This window comes from Ambystoma mexicanum, chromosome 1q (assembly GCF_040938575.1).
Source record: "Ambystoma mexicanum isolate Mex_15411 chromosome 1q, UKY_AmexF1_1, whole genome shotgun sequence".
NCBI classification, from domain to species: domain Eukaryota; kingdom Metazoa; phylum Chordata; class Amphibia; order Caudata; family Ambystomatidae; genus Ambystoma; species Ambystoma mexicanum.
Window position 1 is genome coordinate 693478337 of NC_090922.1, and position 22620 is coordinate 693500956.

At 45.8% G+C, this 22620-nt stretch overlaps 1 protein-coding gene across 1 annotated transcript in view; it reads right to left on the reverse strand.

Moving 5' to 3' along the window:
* ATF6 (activating transcription factor 6) overlaps positions 1-17591 on the reverse strand; it is a 946910-nt gene extending 929319 nt beyond the window's left edge. The window contains exon 1 of the mRNA XM_069641287.1: positions 17379-17591. Within this exon, the coding sequence (XP_069497388.1) occupies positions 17379-17475 (97 nt within the window). The 5' untranslated portion in view covers positions 17476-17591. The remainder of the gene's footprint in view (positions 1-17378) is intronic.
* Positions 17592-22620: the final 5029 nt, after the last annotated feature.

Consider the following 22620-nt stretch of genomic DNA (forward strand, 5'->3'; position numbering starts at 1 on the left):
GCCAGTCTCGTTATATGGTAGAACATGTTAGAATAATACCGCTAAAGGCTTGAATTATGCTTTTCTTACGGCCCCCCTTTGCCGAGCCCGCTAGAGCGTGCCGGCTCCCAGGACGCAAATAGCACCTGATAGATAGCAATGTCCGGAATGCAACTCTCCCCCCCCCTATGTAGCTTGCTTCCAAGAACCGAAGCGCTGTGTTCTATTCAACAACTGAAAGATGCCTTTGCACTCACAAATTGCAAATTGTTACTAAAATAGATGTTTGAAGGTGTCATAGTAGTCGGAGATGTCCATCATCACAGCAAGTTCAAAGAAACCCAATAAAGGGGGGTGTTAAACATGTCGTAGCTGATTGTTTGATATGCATTTTGTATATATGTAACTGATGTACGTAATTCACTCTCTTGCGTCCCTCGAGGTCTAGAGATACACGTCGCGGGGCGTGAGACCGAGTTGGCCAACTGAGACTTTTGCTTTGCAATAAACCCTAGCTTTTGGAATAAAACCTCATGTCTGGCATATCCATCGTGTGTTGTGACTCGCCTTGTTTGCATAGACGTCAGGGTCCCCTAGGGGCCCCTTTCAGGTCAACCCTCGTGGTTCATGATCCAGCATTACTTTACTATTTCATTGATATGGTTTCTTGTGCAGAAAATATTTCCTCTGTGTAGAATGAGACATGGGATTGAATATACCCATGTTATGGATTTTGCTGGTCTCGCTAAACCCAACAATGCTACATGTGCCCGGTAGGATAGCTAAACCAAAAGCATTTCAGTCTCTCTCCTCCTATGCTGCAGCAGGTCGGGTTATTTACTGCGCTATTATTTAAAACATTGAATATATCTGATACACAGTGGTCAGGAGAAGAATATCATGTGCAAAGTGCCATTATTTACTGGGTTATTTAAATAATTTTAAAGAGTTGAGAGGCAGGCAACATTTTGTTCGTTAAGCCCTATTATCACTGAGGAATAAGAATCAAACAAAGGAAAGCTTCATCCGAAGTCTGCTATGCATGCTCATGATCAAAGACAATAAAATATTAATACACTGGCAATGGTTCAAGCAACACTCATTAATGCATCCTTCTGGGTGGGACCGATTCCTGATCCACTGAAGCAATAAACCCTTTCTGCCCGGCTTAAGAAGCTAAACACTGATCCTGCTATCCATGCAAATGTTCGCCCCATCTCCAAATTAAATTCGTTTACAGCAAATAACTCAGAAAAAAACAGCACTGAAAAAGAAAACAATACCACTCCCACCAACCTTTGCTACAGCTCCCCTCCCTTTAGTTTCCTACAATATTAGACCTGTCTCGAGTATTAGTCCCTTTTCGTTCCCAATGCTAGACCACTTAACAATATTGACTCTCTCCCTCCTGTTATAATACCCCTCTACCTCCTTAACTATGCATTCAGCTTCTGAGCTAAAGACTTTCCCACCAACGCAAACAGCTGGCGGAAATTGCACCATTCACCATGACTCGCTTGTGGCCTGGTTGTATAACAGCTTAACCAAAGCACTGAAGTGAGGGTCAAACCCCAAATTATGTAGGGGCAGTAAGTCAAAGGCTTTCTCGGCGTCTAGTGTGGCTTCCTTTGCCCTCGACTCAGTTCCTTCCCCACACATGACATTCCCCAGCACATTCCCAGAACTCAGCTCGTAGAATCATCCAGCAAAAAATGTTTTAGCTCGAATGGCATATCCCAAACTCCTCATCCGGGGGCGTTTCTTAGAACAAAATTCCTGGATAGGATCTTGCTGTCTAAATTGAACAATGAGAGGGGCCTGTTAGACCAGCATTACTTGGGGTTTATAGAATGTGATAAGGCAGGCTTTCAGCATTGTGTTTGATAGCATATCTGATGCAAACGCCTGCTCATATACCAGGAGTTACTTTGGGGCTAGAATTTGAGCTAAGTGTTTATTAAATTGAATGCAAAGCACATTAGCTTAGTTGCTTAGCCTGAGCTAAAATTATCAAAGGCAGCATCAAGCTCCTCTAGTTCCAGTCCATTTACACTAATCAGTGAAACAGCTTGTTAAGAAGTTGCCAATCTATCCTTATATGAAAAACCTACTGGTACAAGGTCTTGTTAAATTAAGTAAACAAATATCTTCTGCAATTCTATTTGCTCTCCACTCTTGCTTCTCCACTCTTTTTGACTGCTTACTCTCTGTTCTCTCCTCCTTTCCCTTCTCCCTTTTCCTAGCTCCTCCCCTTACTTTCTTCTATGCACTTACTCTATCAGAATTGTCCCTGGACCTAATATGATAGCAACCACGTCTATTTCCTCCAACCTCCCAATACTGTTTTTTTCCTCCCCATGGTCCCTCCAGCACTATCTGAAATGTCGTCAGGCCTAGTATGATAGTCGCTTGTTTTGTTCCTCCCCTCCCTTTCTGCACACCTTTCCCTCACCTTTTGTTTTTCTCCGGCTCTACCATAAATGTCATCAGGCCTAGTACGGTAGTCGCCTGTCTGTTTCCATTTCCTGCCCACTCTCCCCCTCCCTTCCTTATCTATGTCTTAGCTCTTTCACTATGTGAAATGTCGTCAGGCCGAGTACGATAGTTAATTTCACATCCTTACTGTTCATGGCCTGTAAGAATGTCATTGTATTTTCCCTTGTTCCCTCCCTTGCCTTGAAGCGCTTTGAAACACATTGTGTATAGGCGCTTTATAAATAAACTAATATCATATCATATCCACAGCCATATGGAACACGATTAACATACCTAATACCTTTACCTTACTCATTCAGCCAAGTGAAGTCTCTGACTGGGCGCGCACCATAGACGTATCTCATTGCCATAATATTTTGAGAGATCTGTTTAATCTTTATGTGGGCTAATTCCTCAGATTTGGTTTTATAAAAATCAGTATCTACCAGTTTAGTTTTGTATTCACTTTCCTCACAATCATATTCAACTACCCCAATATTACCGTCAATAACCACAATCCTGACATATATATCCCTATGTATGGATATTTGATGACATTTAATGTTGATAATTGACCCGTGGCTACATGTATAGAAATCACCCTTGGCAGCATGAAAAGACCGACAAGTTACAATACCAGCAACATTATATAATGTTAAGTTATGTTATGTTGATTTGTGCTGCACACTGCTACCATCCACGGACAGCATCCAGGCACACATGTGGCTCTGCAAGAGAGGGGTGTGGGGAGTTAGTTGGGGTAGAGTGAGAGGATAGATTTAGAACCAGGAGGAACTTGCATCTGAGTGTTTTGCATGTTGTAGCATGTGGTTCACTGGATGTTTATGTGGAGTGTGGCTATTCTAGGTCTGGTGTAGTGGGGTCAGTTATGCAGGAAGAGAAGGAAAGGAAAACGGTTAGTAGAGTCAGTCAGTTTGTTGGAGCCTCTCTATGGCGCGGCCCTTTGGATGCCGCTTGATGGTATCTAGCCAGGATCTTGTTTGTGGTTCTTTCGGCCCATCCCGTCTCCTCTCTAGTTGTTTGTCTGTGGTGTTGTTGTCAGTGTCCTTCGAGGTTGTCATTGTCTGCTGAATAGCCAGGTTTTCAGCGGTTTCTTGAATGGGATGTGGTCTTCAATGTTTCAAATTTCTTTGAGCATGTTGTTTCAGATGTTAGCAAATTAGACGTGTGAAGGCCATTACGTGGAATTTGCTTTTTTCGTAGTGCTTTGCATCTATTTGTAGGTCGTAGCTGGATCTTAGTTCCATTCCTGGGCGATACGATACCGGCTAATCTTGTCTTCAGGGAATTCCCCTCCTTGTCAGTGCAAGGCTTTGTGGGCTATGGAGAGTGCTTTGAATTTGATATGCTTTTTTACTGTAGGCCAGTGTAGGCTTTTCAGTGCTGGAGTGATGCGGTTTCTTCTATCTTGGCTGCTGTATTTTGCACCCTCGGAGTTTCTTGGTAAGTCTTTCTGGTATTCCTAAGTAGATGGTGTTTGCATAGTCAATTCTTGTGAGTATCAGGGATATGATTGTGAGGGAAGGAGAGGTAGGGGAGTAATCCTCTGAGCAGACATAAGAGGCAGAAGCATTTTTTGGCGATTGCGCTGTCTTGCGGTTCCAGTGATAGTCTATTGTCCATGAGTATTCCTAGGTCATTTACTACATCAGTAGTCTCTGGTTGCGTCCCCATGCCTATTGGCTAGTCCAGTTGTGGGTTCCCTCCATCGAATCCTGCAGGTGAGAGCATTATTTCCATTTTTGCCGGGTTCAGTTTGATGTTTTTTGTCGTCATCCAGTTGTAGATGTCTGTTCTGTTTGTTCATGTGTTCTGTTTGTTTTCACAATCAGTTGTGCGTCGTCTGCGTAGTTGTAGGCGGTAAGTCCGTGGGTTCGAATACTTTTCATCAGTGGGCACAGGTAGATGTTGAACAGTGGAGGGGAGAGGCTGGATCCCCATGGGACTCAGCAGGATATACTTTTGGTGTTTGAGGTGAACGGTGGTAGTTAAGTTCTTTTGGTTTGGTTTGTTAGGAATGAGGTAAGCTACTTTAGAGCGGATTCCTGTATGCCATATTCCATCAATCTTTTTATTAGTTTTGCATGGCTGATTGGACATATCAGCGGCTTTTGACACAATAGGGGGGCAACTGGGCATCATTGTTTGTGTTTATTTTCAGGTCGTCCCATATCAATAGAAATGCAGATTCTGTTCCTCTCAATGGTCTCCTCTCAATGGTCTGAAGCCAACTTGTGACCGGTCAAGTATTCAGTTTTTTTCGACGTGTTTAAGAAGAATTTTGTAAACATGGCTGTCAGGTTGGTAGAGCAGTTTGGATATCAGTCTGTAGTTGCTTGGGTCGTCAGTGCTTTCTGGTTCCTTTTTTATCCGCGGTTTAGTGTCCGTGCTCAGTGTGTACTGTACTCTCAATTTTCTCTACAATTTTTATTTTTGTTCTTTCAGTTCTTCTGTGAACCATTTTGCAGCCATTTCTTTTGGTGTTGCTTTGAATGTTGTAGCTGGTGCTAATTGATCAAGGGCCTTGGTGATCCAATTGTTGAGTGCGTCTTCCACTGTGTCTATGTTTGTTTCGGTGGGTTCTTTTTTGGTTGGGACGGATGAGTGTAGAAGGTTTGTTAGGGCTTCTAGATCCAGGTTCTTCCAGTTTCTTTTCTTGTTGTTATGGAGTATCTCCTTGCCGGCCGTTAGGCGGGTTTGGGATGTGATGTAGAACGGTATTAGGTAGTGGTTGCTCCATACCATTGGTGTCGCGGGTGCCGATGCGCATAGTCCTTCCCTGCATAAAATTGCATCCATGTTGTGTCCAGCGTCGTGGATGGATCCATTTACTATTTGATTGAAATGCAAAGTTTGCAGGATTGCGCACAGTGAGTTTGCTGTGGACTCATTTTCTTTTTAAAACCATATATTGCAGTCTCCCAGTATGACTCAGCAGCCTCATCCACTAGTTTTGTTGCAAAGTTGGGGTTGTAAGAAGGTGGTCTGTAGATCAGGAAGAATACTATGTTGGATTGGTAATTGAGTTCTATCTTGGTGAGGAGGGATTCATAGTCTGCGTTGGTGGGGATGAGATGTTATTTGTGTATAATTGCGATTCCTCCTCCTCTTCGGTTTTCTCTTTTGGCGTGTATTAATTTATAGTTCTCTGGTATTGCATCATTCGTGGCGGCTTTATAATTGTCCGATAGCCAGGTTTCTGTGAGAAAAAGCACATCTGTGTCTCCTTCACTTAGGAGGTCATGGATTTCTGTTGAGTGTTTTGCCATGGAGCTAACATTGAGGAGGCTGCAGTGTAGTTTGTTTGATTTTCCTTTCAGGTTGTTGTTTGTATTGTTTGTTCTGCCCGGTGTGTTGTTGGTTGGGTTTCCGTTCCAGGTGCATTTTCCTCACTTGAAACTGTTGGGTGGAAGGGTTCTTTTTTTTGTTCCGGATGGTGAATTGGGAAGCTGCCTATCCGTTGTTGCAGTCTTTGGTGATGTAGGGAGGTGTAGAGAGTGATGGATTCCAATGTGTTCCTTATTCTGGTTGGAGAATTGTTCGTGGTGGTGATCGGGTTGGGATGGTTTATCAGTTGCTGTGTTTTGTTTGGTGTCCTGGTGGGGTCTGTACTTGTGACGCTTGTTGGCCGTCGGTTCATTGTTGTTTTACCGTGTTTGTCTGCCACATTGTTGTACGTGGAAAGGAAGCGAGCAATGAAGTCTGTCCTCACTCCGTTATTTGTGTTTCTTCGGGCCTTCTGTGATGTTTATTGTCAAGTTTTTCAGAGTTGTGGGATCATGCTGATTAGTGCCTTCCCGAGTGGTTTGGGTTTTCTTTTTGTTTCCGTTGTCTGTTCTGGCTTCCTTGTGGCAAAGGCATGATGTTTGGGTGTGCGCCCTCTTTCGATTAGTGTTTTTCCTGGTTTTCTGGTTTAGTTTTTCCTGTTTGCGATTCGTTGTCACTTATATTTGGTTTGTTGTGGGTAGTTGAGGCCTCTGATTGATAGAACTTTAACTTTGTGGTTTTGTTTGTTTATGGCTACTCCCTTTTGGATCCTATGTGTTTTTATTTATCCTGGAGGTTCTTTTGGTTGTGGTTGTTGTATTGCTGAACCGGGGGTGGTAAACCCTCATGGTTCTTTCATTTTAGTGGTCTTTTCCTTCTTGTTCCGATGTGCACACAAGTTCCATGCATTTCAAGGAACCACCAGCTTGGTGATCCATTAGAGGGGAGTGTGTGTGTCTGACTGACTGTATATGCCTGTCTCAGGTAGTTTGCACATTACCTGCATAGAAAGTAAAACAAAAGGTGGTAACAAAAAGAACCAATGGGCTCTTTTCAACAAGCAATCATCACATCTGAGAGCAAAAACCGCCATCCAAACTTTGCCCGGTGAAAGAAAAATCAAAACGCCTATCCGAAATGACTGCTAACACCAGCTTCTCAAAGGAATGATCATATTGTATTCTAGGTCCATACACAGCAATATAGATGGTTTAGGGTGGGAGAGATAATACTAGGCTCCATTACATTGATAGAGTCACGAATGTCGTTATGTTCTCAAACTAAATGGAATTGTAAGGCATGGCCCTGAAGCTCCCACTCTGCATACATCAAAGCTGCAAAAAAAAGTAGAGCTGTTGCATGCACACAAGACTTACAGTAGAAAGTATGCCACATAGAGGGGCATTAGACAAGCAGCAGATGTAAGGCTATCTTCCAGTCTATTACCAGCCCAAAACACCTTAGGGGCAATGGCCCGCTAGAAGAATAGGCACGAAACATGGAAACATCAATCCCTGCTTCCTTCAGAACCTCTTAGACCCATTTAACTAAAATAGGGGAACAAACTGGAGTGTGAGGCTTTGGAAATGAAAATCAGACCCTTTGATGCGACCTTAATTCAGTCGACAGGGCATCCTATTGTTTTAATCACGTAATGACTCAATTTAGGATTGCATGGGAAAAAGGGAATTTCACTACTTTAGAAACTGTCTTAGCAGGTTTTGATAGATGGAATGAAATAACGTGTTGTGCAAACAGTCTCAGGCTCCGGTCCTGTCCTTCCAATGAATGTTAACCTACTAACTCAACCAACTAATTAAAACCTTAATATTCTATCCAAACTACATGCATATTATAGTACCCTATTGCTTTATATCCTTGTGCATTGCTACACTACTTAACAGGTAAGAGTGCGCTATATAAGAACCCAGCTCATACATATAAGAAGATGACTCACATTATTTTAACAGCAGCGTCCTTGGAATACCACTGCACATATCCTGCTACAAATTCACAATTGTTGAATGCATGCCCTGTGAGCTTTTCTGCATCATTCATGCTCACAGATCTTGGGGCAAAAATGTTCAAGGTTGCAAGCTACTAGTCAAGCATAAAACAGCACTTGACCCAGCATGAATGCCAGTTGGACAGATGCATAGAGCACACTATTTCTTACTCTCCGAGAGCGAATTATCATAATGGCTAGTGCAAATGTTCATGGCCGTTTGGTCGTGGCACAATTACAGAATCCAAAAAAGGAACTCACGAACAGCAAAGAACTTTAGTTCCTCAAGCACAAGCATGGTTGTGAAGCTACTTTTCCTCTCATCCGTTGTTCCTTTCACCCAACAAGGTTACCATTAGTCTGGATCTGCAGAATGACTTCCTTGACTCGCCCCTGGCCCCCAACCTACTAGAGCAGAGGACTGCAACCTGTGGCTCTCCAGATGCTTTAGACTACATCACCTATGATCACTCACTATTGTCTTTGGTGGCTAGGTCTGATGGGAGTTGCAGTGGTTGCAGACACCTGCCCTACAGACTTCAGGACCACCGCTTTGTTTGGGCAGCCAGTTGTTCTAGTCTTTGTTTGCTGTGGAACCAATATTAATTGGTCTGGAGTCCAATTTCAAGTTCTAGTAAAGTCTTGCAGTCACATAGCCAATCCTTGGCAGGCTAAAGTGAGACTCTACAGAAATGCAGCATCTGCAGAAAGCATAGAATTTCAGCCCTGTGATGTGCATTAAAGTGCCTCATGTTCTTACTATGCACAATAAGAGTGAGAAGGGGTGCAGCAAAAAAACGGATTCAAAGTGACCATTTCCTGATCCAAGAAGTCAGCAAATGAGTTTTGCTCAAGCTGCCCATTCCCATTCCCATTCCAACACTTCTATTAGTTTGTGTGCCCTGCCATTTGGCACTTGCCATCTATACAAGCACTCACGTAAAGGAACCACACAAACTGGGATATATTGAGTTTATTTCTATACTCATCAGTGCCCATTCCAAAACTGTGCCACATTTACTATGAACAGAATACCACGCATAATTCTCAATTTAAAACATCCAAAGCGATTATATGAGGAACAGGTGCAGTACTGAACATTTTGCTACCTGACGTGTCGCACCAAACAATTTAATCTTATCAGGATCTAAGTAAAATTGATATTAACCAACCGGTCCAGATTATTACACTCACCGTATGAAGGGCAGGTCCACAAACATATGTGGCCGATCTGCACAGTGAAAGGGCACCCCTCTATAATATTCACCTTAAAACTAGCATTAACCAAGCTGAACAGGGAGATATGTGCTTACAACCAAGAGCAACACAATGCTCGACTTTCTTGATCATGCAGTTTGCTAACACTATAGACAGCAGCCTCCTCGATCAATTCCCAGGGCGCAGTTCTGGAACTAGCTTCATCACCCTTGAATACCATTACAAACAGTCACTAAGAAAGCCATTAGTTTTGACTGCTATATGGTGAAATGTTTTGTTCGCACGCGGATATGGAGTATGTCAAAGAGAAAGAAGACAGAGTGGAGAAAGGATGCAGGAGAAGTGGATAAATTAATAGGATTGATGAAAGAGTGGGGGGTGTGAATGGTTATGGGGACAGATGAATGAATAAGGGTATGTACTGGAGGGTTGAATGTAGGAAGGTTTAATGTTATGTGATTGTGTGAGGATGTACAGACTGATACAAATATAAGTGTGGTATGGTTCAATGGACTATTCAATAAGCTTGTAGGGATAAATGAATGTGTGTGAGGATGGGCGGGTCAATGACAAATGGAGGATGATTGAGTGTGAGAAAGGTAATGCAAAGACCACAGCAAAGCCATGTCACGTGATCTTACTGTTTGTCCTGAAGGGGTCAGGAGGTTCGAGCATAAGCGACACAGTGCTCACGGGTATGAGAGTAATGGCACAAAAGCATTAGCTTAACAAAAAGCTAGAATGCGACAAGATGGTTGTAGGTCTTGCATCAGCAGTTTTGAATGTGTTGGGAGAGTGACAGGTGGACTTCTGCTCATTCCACCAACAGCCCTTACCCTGGATTAATGCAGTTGTCAATGTTGCATTCAACCCATACAATGGTGGAGGAAGCTTTTGGTACAAGAGGAAACGAGCAGCTCCCGAGGGGGCACAGGCATTCAACATGATTGCAGGTCAGAGGCATCCTGTGAAAGTGGGGGCGTATTAATATTCCCCCTGTATTAATGCAAAGACACCCCAACTAATGCAGAGAGTCAGGGGGAAACCCCCTGGTAATGTTTGTAAAATAAATGGGTGAAATTGTGAATTTGACAGCACAAGTCTTCGAAAAAATTGGTAAAAAGTCATAAAATCGATTCCAAGGGGTAACACAAGAAACAAATCCCACAGACACCTGGACACCAACAATATACAGAAAGATTTTTAAAAATGTTCATGATGCACGCATTATATGCCAGCAATCTAATATAAAACGTTCATAATCCTGTGCCCTCAATATATGGCAACATTCCCACTGTAAAGCACGTTCATGATGCCTGTGCACACAACATATGGCAATCAATATATGACAATCCTCCCACTGTAAAACACACTCATAATGTTGGTACCCACAGAATATTTTGTCATTGCCACTGTAAAACTTTCATGATGCGCCAACTGCACCCATAATATAGGCCAGCACTGGAAAATGTGACATGATTTTGTAAGTTTCTTACTATACAGAAAAGAAGAGCATGTGCTTCCCTTCAATACAGTAAAACACTGACTTGGGGATATCGGAAGAGGAGAGAAAGTGGGCAGCTCTGACGGTGACCAATTTTCACATGCAATGCATAAAAGGGTAAGCATTGACCCTTTTGTGCATTGAAAAAAGTATAATTATATGATGTTTGCTCTACAAGTGGAGGCAACGCAACAGGTAGCACAAAACATCGTGAACTAACTCACACATGCCGATTTTCTGTAAACACTTGTGCTTTCTGTAGCACAAATGTGCAGAATGCAGGCCAATCTGGAAACCCTTATTATCTATTGTAAATATTCACTTTTTGTATGAGGCTTGGTGAGGTATAAGAGACAGGAGTGTTAATTCAATCAGGGTCTGCCTGAAACTTTCGTGTATGTGTCAGGCACAAAAAAAAATAACTGGACTGGATAAATGATCTACAGGAAGGGAAAGATAAACAGTAGTACTGCATGTCCTTACACAAATCTGAAAGCCACAATATATTTTGGCCAAGTTGGCTTTGTCAACTTTCAACCAAAATGAACAATGATTTCTGTCTTTTTGTTACCCCTTGTGACATAGTCATGGGATTTTAGTTGAAGGCATGACGAGTAGCGTCATGCCGTATGTGTATTAAAGTAAAAAAAATAAATAAATAAGGGTGAAAGCCTGCAAACGGGACAGTTGCGTCCCTGACACCAGACGAGTGTCCGAGTGCTTTATTTCTGTGGGGCCTGGTAGCCCGCCGTTGTAATGATCACATTGGCGACAAGGATGGAGGTCGTTTGACCCCGCCGACAATGGCATCCAAGTTGATAGCAGCGTGAATCAGAGAGTCGATCCTGCGAAAGTGTAGACACTAGCTGAACACGCAGCATGCGGAGCGGCCACCGGAGGAGCCGGAGAGCCGCAGGCTGCTGCTGCTGCCCCAACCGCAGCAACATCGGCGGCAGAGAGGGCGCGCAACGCAGGGAACCCACAAAGCAGAAGGCTATGCTCTGGCAGGGGGCCAGCTAACGACAACAGCAGTAAATGTGAGTAGGCACTGGAGTGCCATCTGCCACGCCCCCAACGCCCTGTAAACACTCAGCAAAGCCCGCTGGACTACTACGATCCTGCAGTAAGCAAAGCAGGTACTTGACTGACCGGTGGGAGGCACCCTAGAGCCAACATAAATTTAAAAAATCATGGAGAATAAAACGTACCCCTAGCACTGCTAGGATCAGAGACACAACACAGCCCAATGAAGACCTACTGAGTCCCTCCTACAAGAAAAATAAACAGATAATAGAGAGACAACAAATGCCTAACAGCTAGGAACAAACATACCCAGAGAGTAAAGCAGAAGGTGCCTAACAGCGCCGCAACAACAGTGAGCGCCAAGCTACTCCATACCTTAATCACAGACTGCCTTGAAGCTGCCCACAGAGCAGCGAACACACCCATTCATCATGGCAGCAGATCCCTCAGAATAGCCCGCGAGGGCAGGTGCCCAGGAATCATTCCCTAACAACAACACATGATTAGACTCTGCACAAGGACTTTCATGAAGCCGTTTGATCCATATGGTCCCAGTGCTGCACTGAGAAGGGAACTGTGGACAGAACAGTTTGAAATTAACACCAAATCACACAAGGTCACAGACTCCGAAGACGGGCAAACATCCTAATGCTCAACTGGGGGACCCTTGCACTGAGACTATTTAACGCCCTCCCTAATAGGGGCACCGAGGACGACTATGACACGGCCAAGCTAGTGCCAACCAGAAAGTTTAATCTGCAGCTCAATCCAGACTTCGAAAGGTTTAAGATTACCAAAGCCTGTCAACTACCGAATGAAAAAAAAAACAATGATTTCCATAGCCGCCACCAAGAGATGGCGATGGGTGCGACTTCCCGGATGAAGAGTTTGCTGTTCGCCACCAGGTAATCGATGGCCTCTCATCAGAAAAACTCTGCTGAGTGATACTATCGGAAACAAACCTACCACTAGAACCACTGGACGTCAATGAGAACAAACGGATGCACATGTGGTTACAAAGGAGTGCATGATAAGCCGACTAGCTCTGGACTCGGAAAATCCGGAAAACCGCATAGCAGCAGTAAACACCCTCCAAAAGGGAAGAGACAAGTGTGTACAGAAGCCGAGATGATATGAATCATGCAAATGGTGCGGAGGGGACTGGCATAGAGAAGAACCATGCCTAGCACCAGGGGTTATCTGCCACAAGTGCAGAAAACATAACCATTTTACAGCAGTAGGCCTGAGCTCCAACCCCCACGGCCAAACTGACCACAGAGCCAACAGTGGCACAACGACTCCCACCGGGCGAACAAGCATGAAAGCACACCCAGTTGCAAACACCCCGCAAAACAACACCAACTGAGAAACCGAGGAGGCACAAGTGCGGTGGGCGCAGATGATGAAGACAGTGACGACGACGATGGGCACTAAGACAGTGAATCGCCCCCCGACAGACCGTCACGCCACCGGAAGCCAATGAGAAAGTGAGTGCACAAGATAGCAGCAGAAAAACCTTGCTACAGCAACAACAAAAAAACGCGGAAAGGACACCCATCAGACATACATGATCTTGGCTGATTGCACTCCCACAAAGTTGATGATTGACACAGGGGCCACCATCAATGCAATGCCCCACTTCGGCTATGAGAAGCTATGCCCACGCCCGACGCTACAACACAAGTCAGTACACCTGTATGCGTATGGGTGCAAGAAACCTCTGCCAGTGAGCAGCTCCTTCAGGACAGAGCTAGCGTACGAAGGAGAGGGATGCAAGTGACGCATTTACGTGGTCAATTCTGGCATCGAGACACTCCTAAGCAGTAAGACAGCAGAAAACCTGAAGTTGATCCATATTGCTTTCATGGTATGCACCGGAGGAATCGAACGTCTTTTAGAAAAACGTGCCAATCTGTTCCAGGGCATTGGGTGTTTGAAGAACTGCACAGTCAAACTACACATAGACCCCACGGTCGAACCCAGAGCAGTCTGGCACCGGAGGGTCCCCTTCCACATGAGGACCGCAGTGGAATCTAAACTCAAGAAAACTGAAGACCTCAACACCATAGAGAAAACTACCGGCCCAACACGGGGGGTGTTGCCTATGGTGGGAACCGCAAAGCCCAAGCAGGCCCAAGCCGTACGGATATGCATAAAACATGCGGCTGCCAAACATAGCTATCGGAAGAGAAAGACATATCACCCCCACCATAGATTAACTTATCGTGGACCTTACGGGGGCAACCACCTTCAGCAAACTGGATTTACGCTCTGGATACCATCAGATTTAACTAGCCAAAGAACCAAGGTACATTACGACCTTCTCATCACACCTCAGACAGCAGAGATATCAGCGTCTCAACTTTGGGATTTCCTCCGAAGCTGATGTGTTCCAACATGAGATCAGGAAAGTCGAACAAGACCTCCCCGGAGTAACCAATGTCAGCAACGTCATTCTAGTTTATGGAAAAACTAGAACAAGGAACATGACTCACGACTCGCAGCAATGCTCCAATGTCTAGAAAACTCCAGACTAACATTGCACATGGAGAAGTGTGAGTTTGGGGAGAAGACACTCAGCTTCTTCGGGTATGTGTTCAACAAAAAAGGCATGTCTCCGGACCTCAGTAAGATGGCAGACATCAAAAACACCAAAGCACCTACGACCTGCTATTGTGTGTATTTGTTAATTCCCGACCTGGCCACCACAGCAATGCCACTGTGGGAACTTACCAAAACGGATGTCACTTGGGAGTGGGGAGAAACACACGAAGTCGCTTTCCAATGTATCAGGGACTCCCTGCTAGGAGATGCAAACATGGCTTTCTTCGACACTGCCCGGGAAACAAAACTGCTTGCTGACGCCAGCCTTGTGGGACTGGGCACAGTCCCGACAAAATGATTGAGAGGGGACGATTCACTCTATAGCATTTGCAAGCAGGGTACTGACCTTCACTGAAAGGAACTATGCACATATCGAGATGGAAGTGTTAACCATTCTATGGTGGTGCAGGCACTTACACATGTACATCGTAGGCAACCCAGTGAAAATCTTCACAGACCCCACTCCGCTGGTGCCGATATTTAAAGGCTCCGTCCCACAACCTCCTGCGCGAATCGAGCTCTGGATGCTACAACTACAGAAATTGACATAGAGGTAAAATACAGAGCCGGGGCTCAAAACCCATCCGAATTCCTGTCGCAACACCCTCGTCCAGCAACCCCGAGAGAGTGCGAGACAGTGCTGGAAGCTGAAGAACATTACTGCCACGTTGTTGCGTGGACCCAACCGAAAATGATACAGCTACAAGACATCACTGAAGAAACAGCCAAAGACACCGGTCTTCAAATCGCCAAAGAAGCAATCCTAACGGGAGAATGGAGGAAATACCTGGAAGAATTACCTGACAGTCATCTCACATTGCAGAGTCCAAGCCCAGGAGATGCCACAAAACCTATTTGGCATACACCACAAACTATCCGTCTCTCCAGAAGGACTGGTGCTAAAGGGGCAACGGATTGTTCTTCCGACATGCCTGGAGGAGAGGGTGCTACTACTGGCCTACGAAGGACACCAAGGTGTGGTCAAAACACAAGCCTTACTGCAGTCATGACTATGGATGCCACACAAAAGGTAATGGCACTAGTGGAGACATGTGCGTCGTATCAAGCATCCTGTTGCCTGGTCCCCCAGAAACGATTGCCAGCCCTCTCTGGAGCCAACAGATGTGGGATACAGTCAGTATTGACTTCTGCACCATTGCCAATGAGACGTATCTCCTAGTGGCGTTAGACGAATTCACCCAATACCCTGAAGTGGAGCCAGTGCACTCGACCGATGCAACATCGGTGACAACAGCACTGGAATTTTTTTTTTTGCCATACATGGCATTCCCTCCATTATCAAGAGCGACAACGGACCTCCCTTCAAAAGCAGAGAGCTCCAACTCTTCTTTGACAATTTAGGAATCCATCACTACCGAATAACGCCATACTGGCCACAGGAGATGCACAAAGGCATAAAGGTGTCAATAAGTGGTGCGAATTGCCAAAGACAAACCCTGGCTCCCAGAGCTATATCGTTTACTTTGCTCATACCACCAGACCCCACACTCATCGACACAGGTGAGCCCAGCTGTGCTCATGTGCGGAGTCCCGATCCAAGTGGGACTACCTCTACACCATACCTGGAGTCCGCCACCTGTAGACGCATAGAGGGTCGAACAACACCGCTGAGCACACAACAGGAATGAGAGCCAAGCACAGCAAGCCACCCCAAGCACCCTGCAGATAGGAGACATGGTGCTAGTGAAGAACCAGGCGCCACCAAAGAAATTAGCCCTTATGTACAAATCTGAAACATGGACAGTCGTGGAAAAGAATGACAGCATGGTGACAGCGTCACGAGGAAGTGAGAAGGTGACTTGAAACTCCTCCCACTTTTGGAAAGTCCCAACAACCATGTGGCAATAGGCTTCTGGAAAAACCACAGAGCACAGCCAACAGTCTCTGGCCAAGAGGGAACAGCCACGAGAAGAAGGCCCACTGCAAAACCGAGACCAGGAGCTGCCGTCAGTGAATGAGGGGGAATCAATCCTCCCAAGAGCCAACGCTACCCCGAGAAAAGACAGCCACCATCGTTGCTGCCCCCAAAGTCAGCCAGCATATCCACCTGGCTCAGAGGGTTCGTGCAGCACAGAATCTATCGGCGAGCCGTAACACCGGATAATCGTAAGACTCTGAAAAGTTGATTTGAGTTATTGACCTAGGTTTATGTTGGTATTCAATTTGGGGAGGGATGTGACAGTCATGTATTTCAGTTGACGGCATGAAGAGTAGCGTCATGCCGTATGCATATGAAAGTAAATAAGGGCGAAAGCCCACCAATGGGACATTTGCGTTCCTGGCACCAGACGAGTGCCCGAGTTGTAGAGATATCGCGAGACCTCCCAGTCTTGCGAGATCTCGTGCGCGGCCGGATGTGCGGGCCCCGTGCGCCGAGCGCAATTCCAGCGGGAGAAAGCCACGGAGCAGGACGTGCTCCTGGGCGCTCCTCTCAAGAAGAAGCCTCCAAGCCGCAAGACAGACACTGAACATTTACACGAGCTGCGTCACAGTTCCGGGGCCTGTTGCCCATCATTGACTCGTTTCATGTATGTTGCAGATTTATTTGAGTGTCACTGAAGAATAAAAAGACACAATCTGCAACTACACCGCCTCCTATCATTTATTGTGAGAATTATACAACACGAGTGCTTTAGTGGTGCAGGGCATGGTAGCCCCCAATCCCCGTTGTAATGATCACAACCCTCTTGAAAATATAATTTGCACTATGAACTTCCATGGCGAATTATAACCTGCCCTGCTTCTAGGGCTACAATGTCTCCCCTTTGCAACTTTTGAATGTGACAGATGGAAGTTTCTGGTGCTTGCGTAAGGCATTTGTGTCGCTGTTTATGATACCACATACACATATTGCGAATGTATGATAGTACTGATGACTTCGACCAAAACCAGTAAACTGAAATGAAAACCATCAGCCCTGTTTTCATGACTATTTGTTATTATCATGCTATTTTGGTTGAGAAAGCTGAAATCGTTTCATATGATTAAAGAAATAAAGCACACAATTTAAAGATATAAAGCAGAAAATATACAGAACATGTCAAATGCCATTGCTTTAGGTATTAGTGATAGTTAATACTGGTGTGCAGAAACGGGTAAAGCGTACACTACAAAATTGATCCCCTAGCTGCAATCATTTTCAGACTGGTAGATGATGTTTAAAAAGTCAACAGGTTGTCATCGCTGGCACCTGTGCGTGGATACTCGGGCAGTGCGCATGGGAACAGCTGAGGCAGTTCCCAGCTGACTGTCACTCCTTACCCCAATCCACTTCCTTAGCAAAACACTCGATATGCTGCTGGAATATGTCTCCAGTGGAAAGGCGCTCCAGAAACCGGCTATCAAGGCTACCCTCCATCTCTCATCTATTGGCATCCAGCGCCGCTCCTGCTGCCCAAAAGTACCACCGGGAAGTGATGTGCACCTGACGGCTCCTACTCTGCCTGTAATACACGTCTGTGCTACCGAGGGGACTTACCGCCGTGAACATAGATGAAGGACACAAAGAGGTACTTTCAGTGTAGTTGCCATCACAGTAAGCACCCAATCACGTTCAGTAAGACGAGACAAAGATAAATAACAATTACAGACAAACTTCATTCCTTTTTCGTCTCCACTTAGAAATATTTTAGGTATACAATTCACATGTGAAATATTTGTAAGTAGTATTACAATATTTTATTTGGTAAATATATTTTAAAATAAAATATTCAATTTTTTTATTTTTGTAATTGCCAGCTTATCTCACTTTACATTCACTTAATGTATTAGGATTACTTTTTAATTACATTGTAGTTATTACAATGTGGTCTGTTGAAACATTAGCGCCATCCCCGATTTAAAGATGACCGACCAGCTTCCATTACATCTACCGCGGACTACAAAAGTCCTTCTTTTATTTCATTTCGGAAAGCTTTCTCAAGAAATGGCACGAATCCTCGGAGACGCACGGCACGACTCTCTTCAGTGCACAAAGAGAAGCGTTTGCATAGGTAGGGTGACCAGACGTCCGGGTTTTCCCGGGTCAGGCCGGGGAAATCACCCAGGGTCCCTGGAGTTTTTTCATTTTTGTAACCCCATCCTGGGTTTCCATGTTTGGGGGGCTACGGTAATAAAAACCATAATTATTTTTCACAACTCTTTCAGCATTTTGAAGTGGGAAGTTTGGCTCGAACCCCCCAACCTCTCAGGTACAAGTCAGAACCCTTACTGACTGTGCCGTGCGGAGACTGGCATGCCTATTGTGGTCCAGAAGGTGATGTAATATCAATTAGAGCTAACGCTCGTCTTGCATTAACGTGCCACGATTCACAGACAAAACTGCACAAATGAGATTATAAACAGTTTATAGAAAGGAGAAGTGATGGAAATATGGTTGGGGGGTGGTTGTGGGGGCGTGTTAGGGGAGGGGCAGTAATTGGTGGGCTGCGATGTGGTAGTCCCTCTTTTATGTTGTTGGCCGTCGCGGTTTTTTGTTTTGAAAATCTGGTCACTCTAGCATAGGGCATTGTGTACGTACTTCAAAGGAAACATGTAATTTTATTTTGTTTTGCAAGAAAGCAAACGTTTGTCTTTGGGTCAAGAAGCACCTCAGGATGATGTGTTTTCGCATGCAGTGACTATTATATTTGTTGGCTTTCAAGTCTGGACTCACAGAACTGGCAACAAGCCTATTGTGTTTAGGGTTTTGTCACATATGGTTGACCTTAGTATCATCTTGTGGTGTAAAAAATGCAGGAAAGGGTTTTGAGAAGTAGAATATTGGTTAGCACATACCGCAAAAGATGACACTGGCTGTAGTCCAGGTTGGTCTTTTTTTTTTACACCTGGCACTCTCATACTCACACATGCCAACATTCTGAACCATGTGGGAGGGAGATTTTATCACGGAAAACGGGACAAATGAATTTTCACATAGGCTTGCATTGGGATTATAATTATGTTCCTCCTAGTCTTAACATCTTGTCCTCTTTCTAGTCTCCCATCCTCATACTAGTCTGTTCTGTTAAGATGGAATTCTGAACTCTGACCTGGTGGGCAGAGGTTCAGACGGCCAGCCTAGTTTCTTGGAACAGGGAAACCTTCTGGACAAGCCAGACCAATCGAGGTAGCTATGGCGGCGGTCAAGACTAGGTCTCAGGAGAGGTAAGGGTGACTGAAAGACCCCAATGAGCACACGTAAAGGAACACTTACAAATCACTCCCAGGTGTATATATATATCAAAAATACAAATACATTTATTCCAATGCCTTTGCAATTAAACACACAGTAGAACATCACAGTAATACTATCAAACCAACACAATCCTATCTATACACATATATACAAGACCAATGGGGTCTAAAGGGTGAATGCACCAATGCGTCCACAACGTAAATGGGGAAGGAAGCAGGCAGTGCAAATAGACTTTAGGCCCTTCTGCATTAAATAGACAGTCCTAAATGAAAGGCAGTCCAGTCTCTAACATGAGAGGAGCCTAATGCTCAAATGTACTTGTGAGCTTTACGCACGCGGTAGTTCAAATGGGCAAAAACACGGTCTCTCGTAGGGGCTGTAGCAGCTCAGGAAGGTAGATGAGGCGGTGCAGAATAGGTTCCCCCTATTCAAGGAGGGCCTCCACTTGAGGGCAGAGTAAATTCCAAGAGTTGGGAATAGTTCGCTAGTTCGTGCTGGCAGTGGAAAGGAGAAGGGCCCCCAGAGGCCACGCATGAGTAAAGATGGATGGATGTGCTAGGGGCCACTGGCAAAGGTTGCTATTACTCACCGGTGCCCGGCGCACTCCAGACCAAACTTCGGCTGTCGAGTCCACTTCGGTCGCAGGTTCGACTACGGCAATTTCGTGGCTCTGCAGCTTTCAGCGACAAAGATACAGCGTTGATTTCCCTATGGGACAGTGGCGATTTCTCTGCTCCTGGTGGATGGATCAGGCCAGTTCCGCTGCAGCAGGCTTCAGGGCACAGAGTACTACAGCCACAATGAACTTGGTAAATTCATCACCACGGCTGGGCGGCACGGCAACCGTGTATACTCCGGTTCGGGCGCACTCACTTTACTCCAGACCTGGGAACACCAAGTGTACGAAATTCGGTGTGAGTGTGCCGTGAACACAGAGCTTATGGTGTGTCAAGTGTTACGCTCACCTGGTATCCACAGGGACGCCACCCAGCCGGGGTTACTCGCTGGTATGCTTCTCAGCTTTGCTCTGATGTGGTCTGCGGGGAAGGTTCTGCCTTGTGGTAGAATTAGGCGTGCTCTCCGTCCTGCCTTCTTTGCAGGGGCGCGTTGTCTTCCATGGGCGAGTGCGGTCCAGTTACTTCACTGACGCCAGCCCGTTTGATATTGTTCAGGAAGGTCTTATTGCTGTTCTTTAGTTTTGTTGCTATCCTGCATGCCTTTCTTTGTTTAAAATGTCTGTTTTTTTCTCCCTTAGGTATACGGAGCTTCAGCCCGGAGAACTGGCTATGGTTGAGCCCCGCTGGTAAATGTTGGCGTATTAAGAGCGCTATGATGCGGTAAGTAAGCGCTATGCGCAGCGCTGCGAAGTCTTGCCTTTGCTAACCTGTGTTTTCCTTCCTTGTAGGTTGCGGGATTTTCAGTGCGAGTGGAATGTCCGGAGTGGTGCCAGCCGAGAGGCGACCAGCCAGGTAAGACTTTTGAGCAGTTCGTAATTTGTAAATGTCTCTACTGCTTTCTTTAATGTTGCCTCTATCTTCCTCTTTCAGGTCGTTCTGTCGGGGAGGCGTGCAGATTCGGGGAAGCTGTTCTCAGTAGCTGTGAGTGTTTAAAGATGAAGACTGCAAGTACGATGCTGCTGCTAATGATGTTCCTTTTGTCTCCTTGCAGGTTCTGCTTCTCCGAGGTTTGAGGGAATAGCTGGACACAGTGAGCGTCAGGTTTCAAGCTGCAAAGTAACGCGAAGCGTGTTGTCTTGCTCAGGTGTGGTTTAAATAGCCCCAACAAAATAGTCCAGGTAAAGTAGTCCCTAGGCTACCACACCCAAAACACTAGACCGCATAGCTTGGTTCTAAGGAACCAAGCTATGTGGATGCCTCCATGTTGGCTGACAATACAATAAAGTAGTTCCCAAGCACATTGTTTTTCATGGTGTATGAGCCTGGCGCCATAGGCGCCAGGACTGGCCCCATGAGGGCTTTTGAAGAGGATGCCAGGCTCTAGAGGCCCGAGTCCTGACTCCACCTGGCCAATGGGTTTGCCAGAGGGGGTTTTGGGCGAGGGTCGTGACACCAAGTTTGAAGGGCCTCCTCGAAACGGCGGCAGTATCGGAGCAAAACGTCTGCGCAAGCTGGTCAGTCCACTGGATGGCCCAGGGACACTTCTGAAAAGGCTTAGTTGCAGGTTAAGATGAAGGTGCTGAGAATAGTTCATCCCACTCTTCCAATGGGTCGAAGCGCCTTTGCAGACCTTCTAGGACAATCAGATGCAGAGGGTCCAGCAGGATATTGGCGGGCTCAGGGTGCCAAACCTTCCAGCACTCTGCCCCAACAAAATAGTCCAGGTAAAGTAGTCCCTAGGCTACCACACCCAAAACACTAGACCGCATAGCTTGGTTCTTAGGGACCAAGCTATTTAGATGGCTTCATGTTGGCTGACAATACAATAACGTAGTTCCCAAGCACATTGTTTTTCATGGTGTATGAGCCTGGCGCCATAGGCGCCAGGACTGGCCCCATGAGGGCTTTTGAAGAGGATGCCAGGCTCTAGAGGCCCAAGTCCTGACTCCACCTGGCCAATGGGTTTGCCAGAGGTGGTTTTGGGGTGAGGGTCGTGACACCAAGTTTGAAGGGCCTCCTCGAAACGGCAGCGGTATCAGAGCAAAACGTCTGCGCAAGCTGGTCAGTCCACTGGCTGGCCCAGGGACACTTCTGAAAAGGCTTACTTGCAGGTTAAGATGAAGGTGCTGAGAATAGTTCATCCCACTCTTCCAGTGGGTCGAAGCGCCTTTGCAGACCTTCTAGGACGATCAGATGCAGAGGGTCCAGCAGGACAACAGCGGGCTCAGGGTGCCAAACCTTCCAGCAGGTCACCAGTGGTTCTTCGACTCGGCTTCTTAGTTTCAGGAGACTTGGATCCTATCCTTCGTTCAGTGAGAACTCCAGAGATCGACATGGCATGGTTGTTTGGAGCCTTCTCTCATCCAGAATCTCCTTCGCGCCAAAATGAAGAGGACCCAATGGGAGATCTGCTCACATACAAGCACACCATACATGGACCAATCATGGACCACGGTGGTCCCAGGCATACTCAGCACTCCAGACTCTCTGGCACCCAGGATGTGTCTTGGAACCAGACATTCCAGCCTACATTCTGGGGGCGCACACACAAGGCATGCAGAAGCTCGCAAAAGCTTGGTGCTTTGCAGGAAAATGCATGAGCAAATAAGGACTGACCCTTGTGGGCTCGACCTGGGGAAGGTGAAGGGGCAAGATGGCCAAAGGACAGGACAAAGAACCTTGCCGCATAGCCATTCTGGAGCCAGGCCAT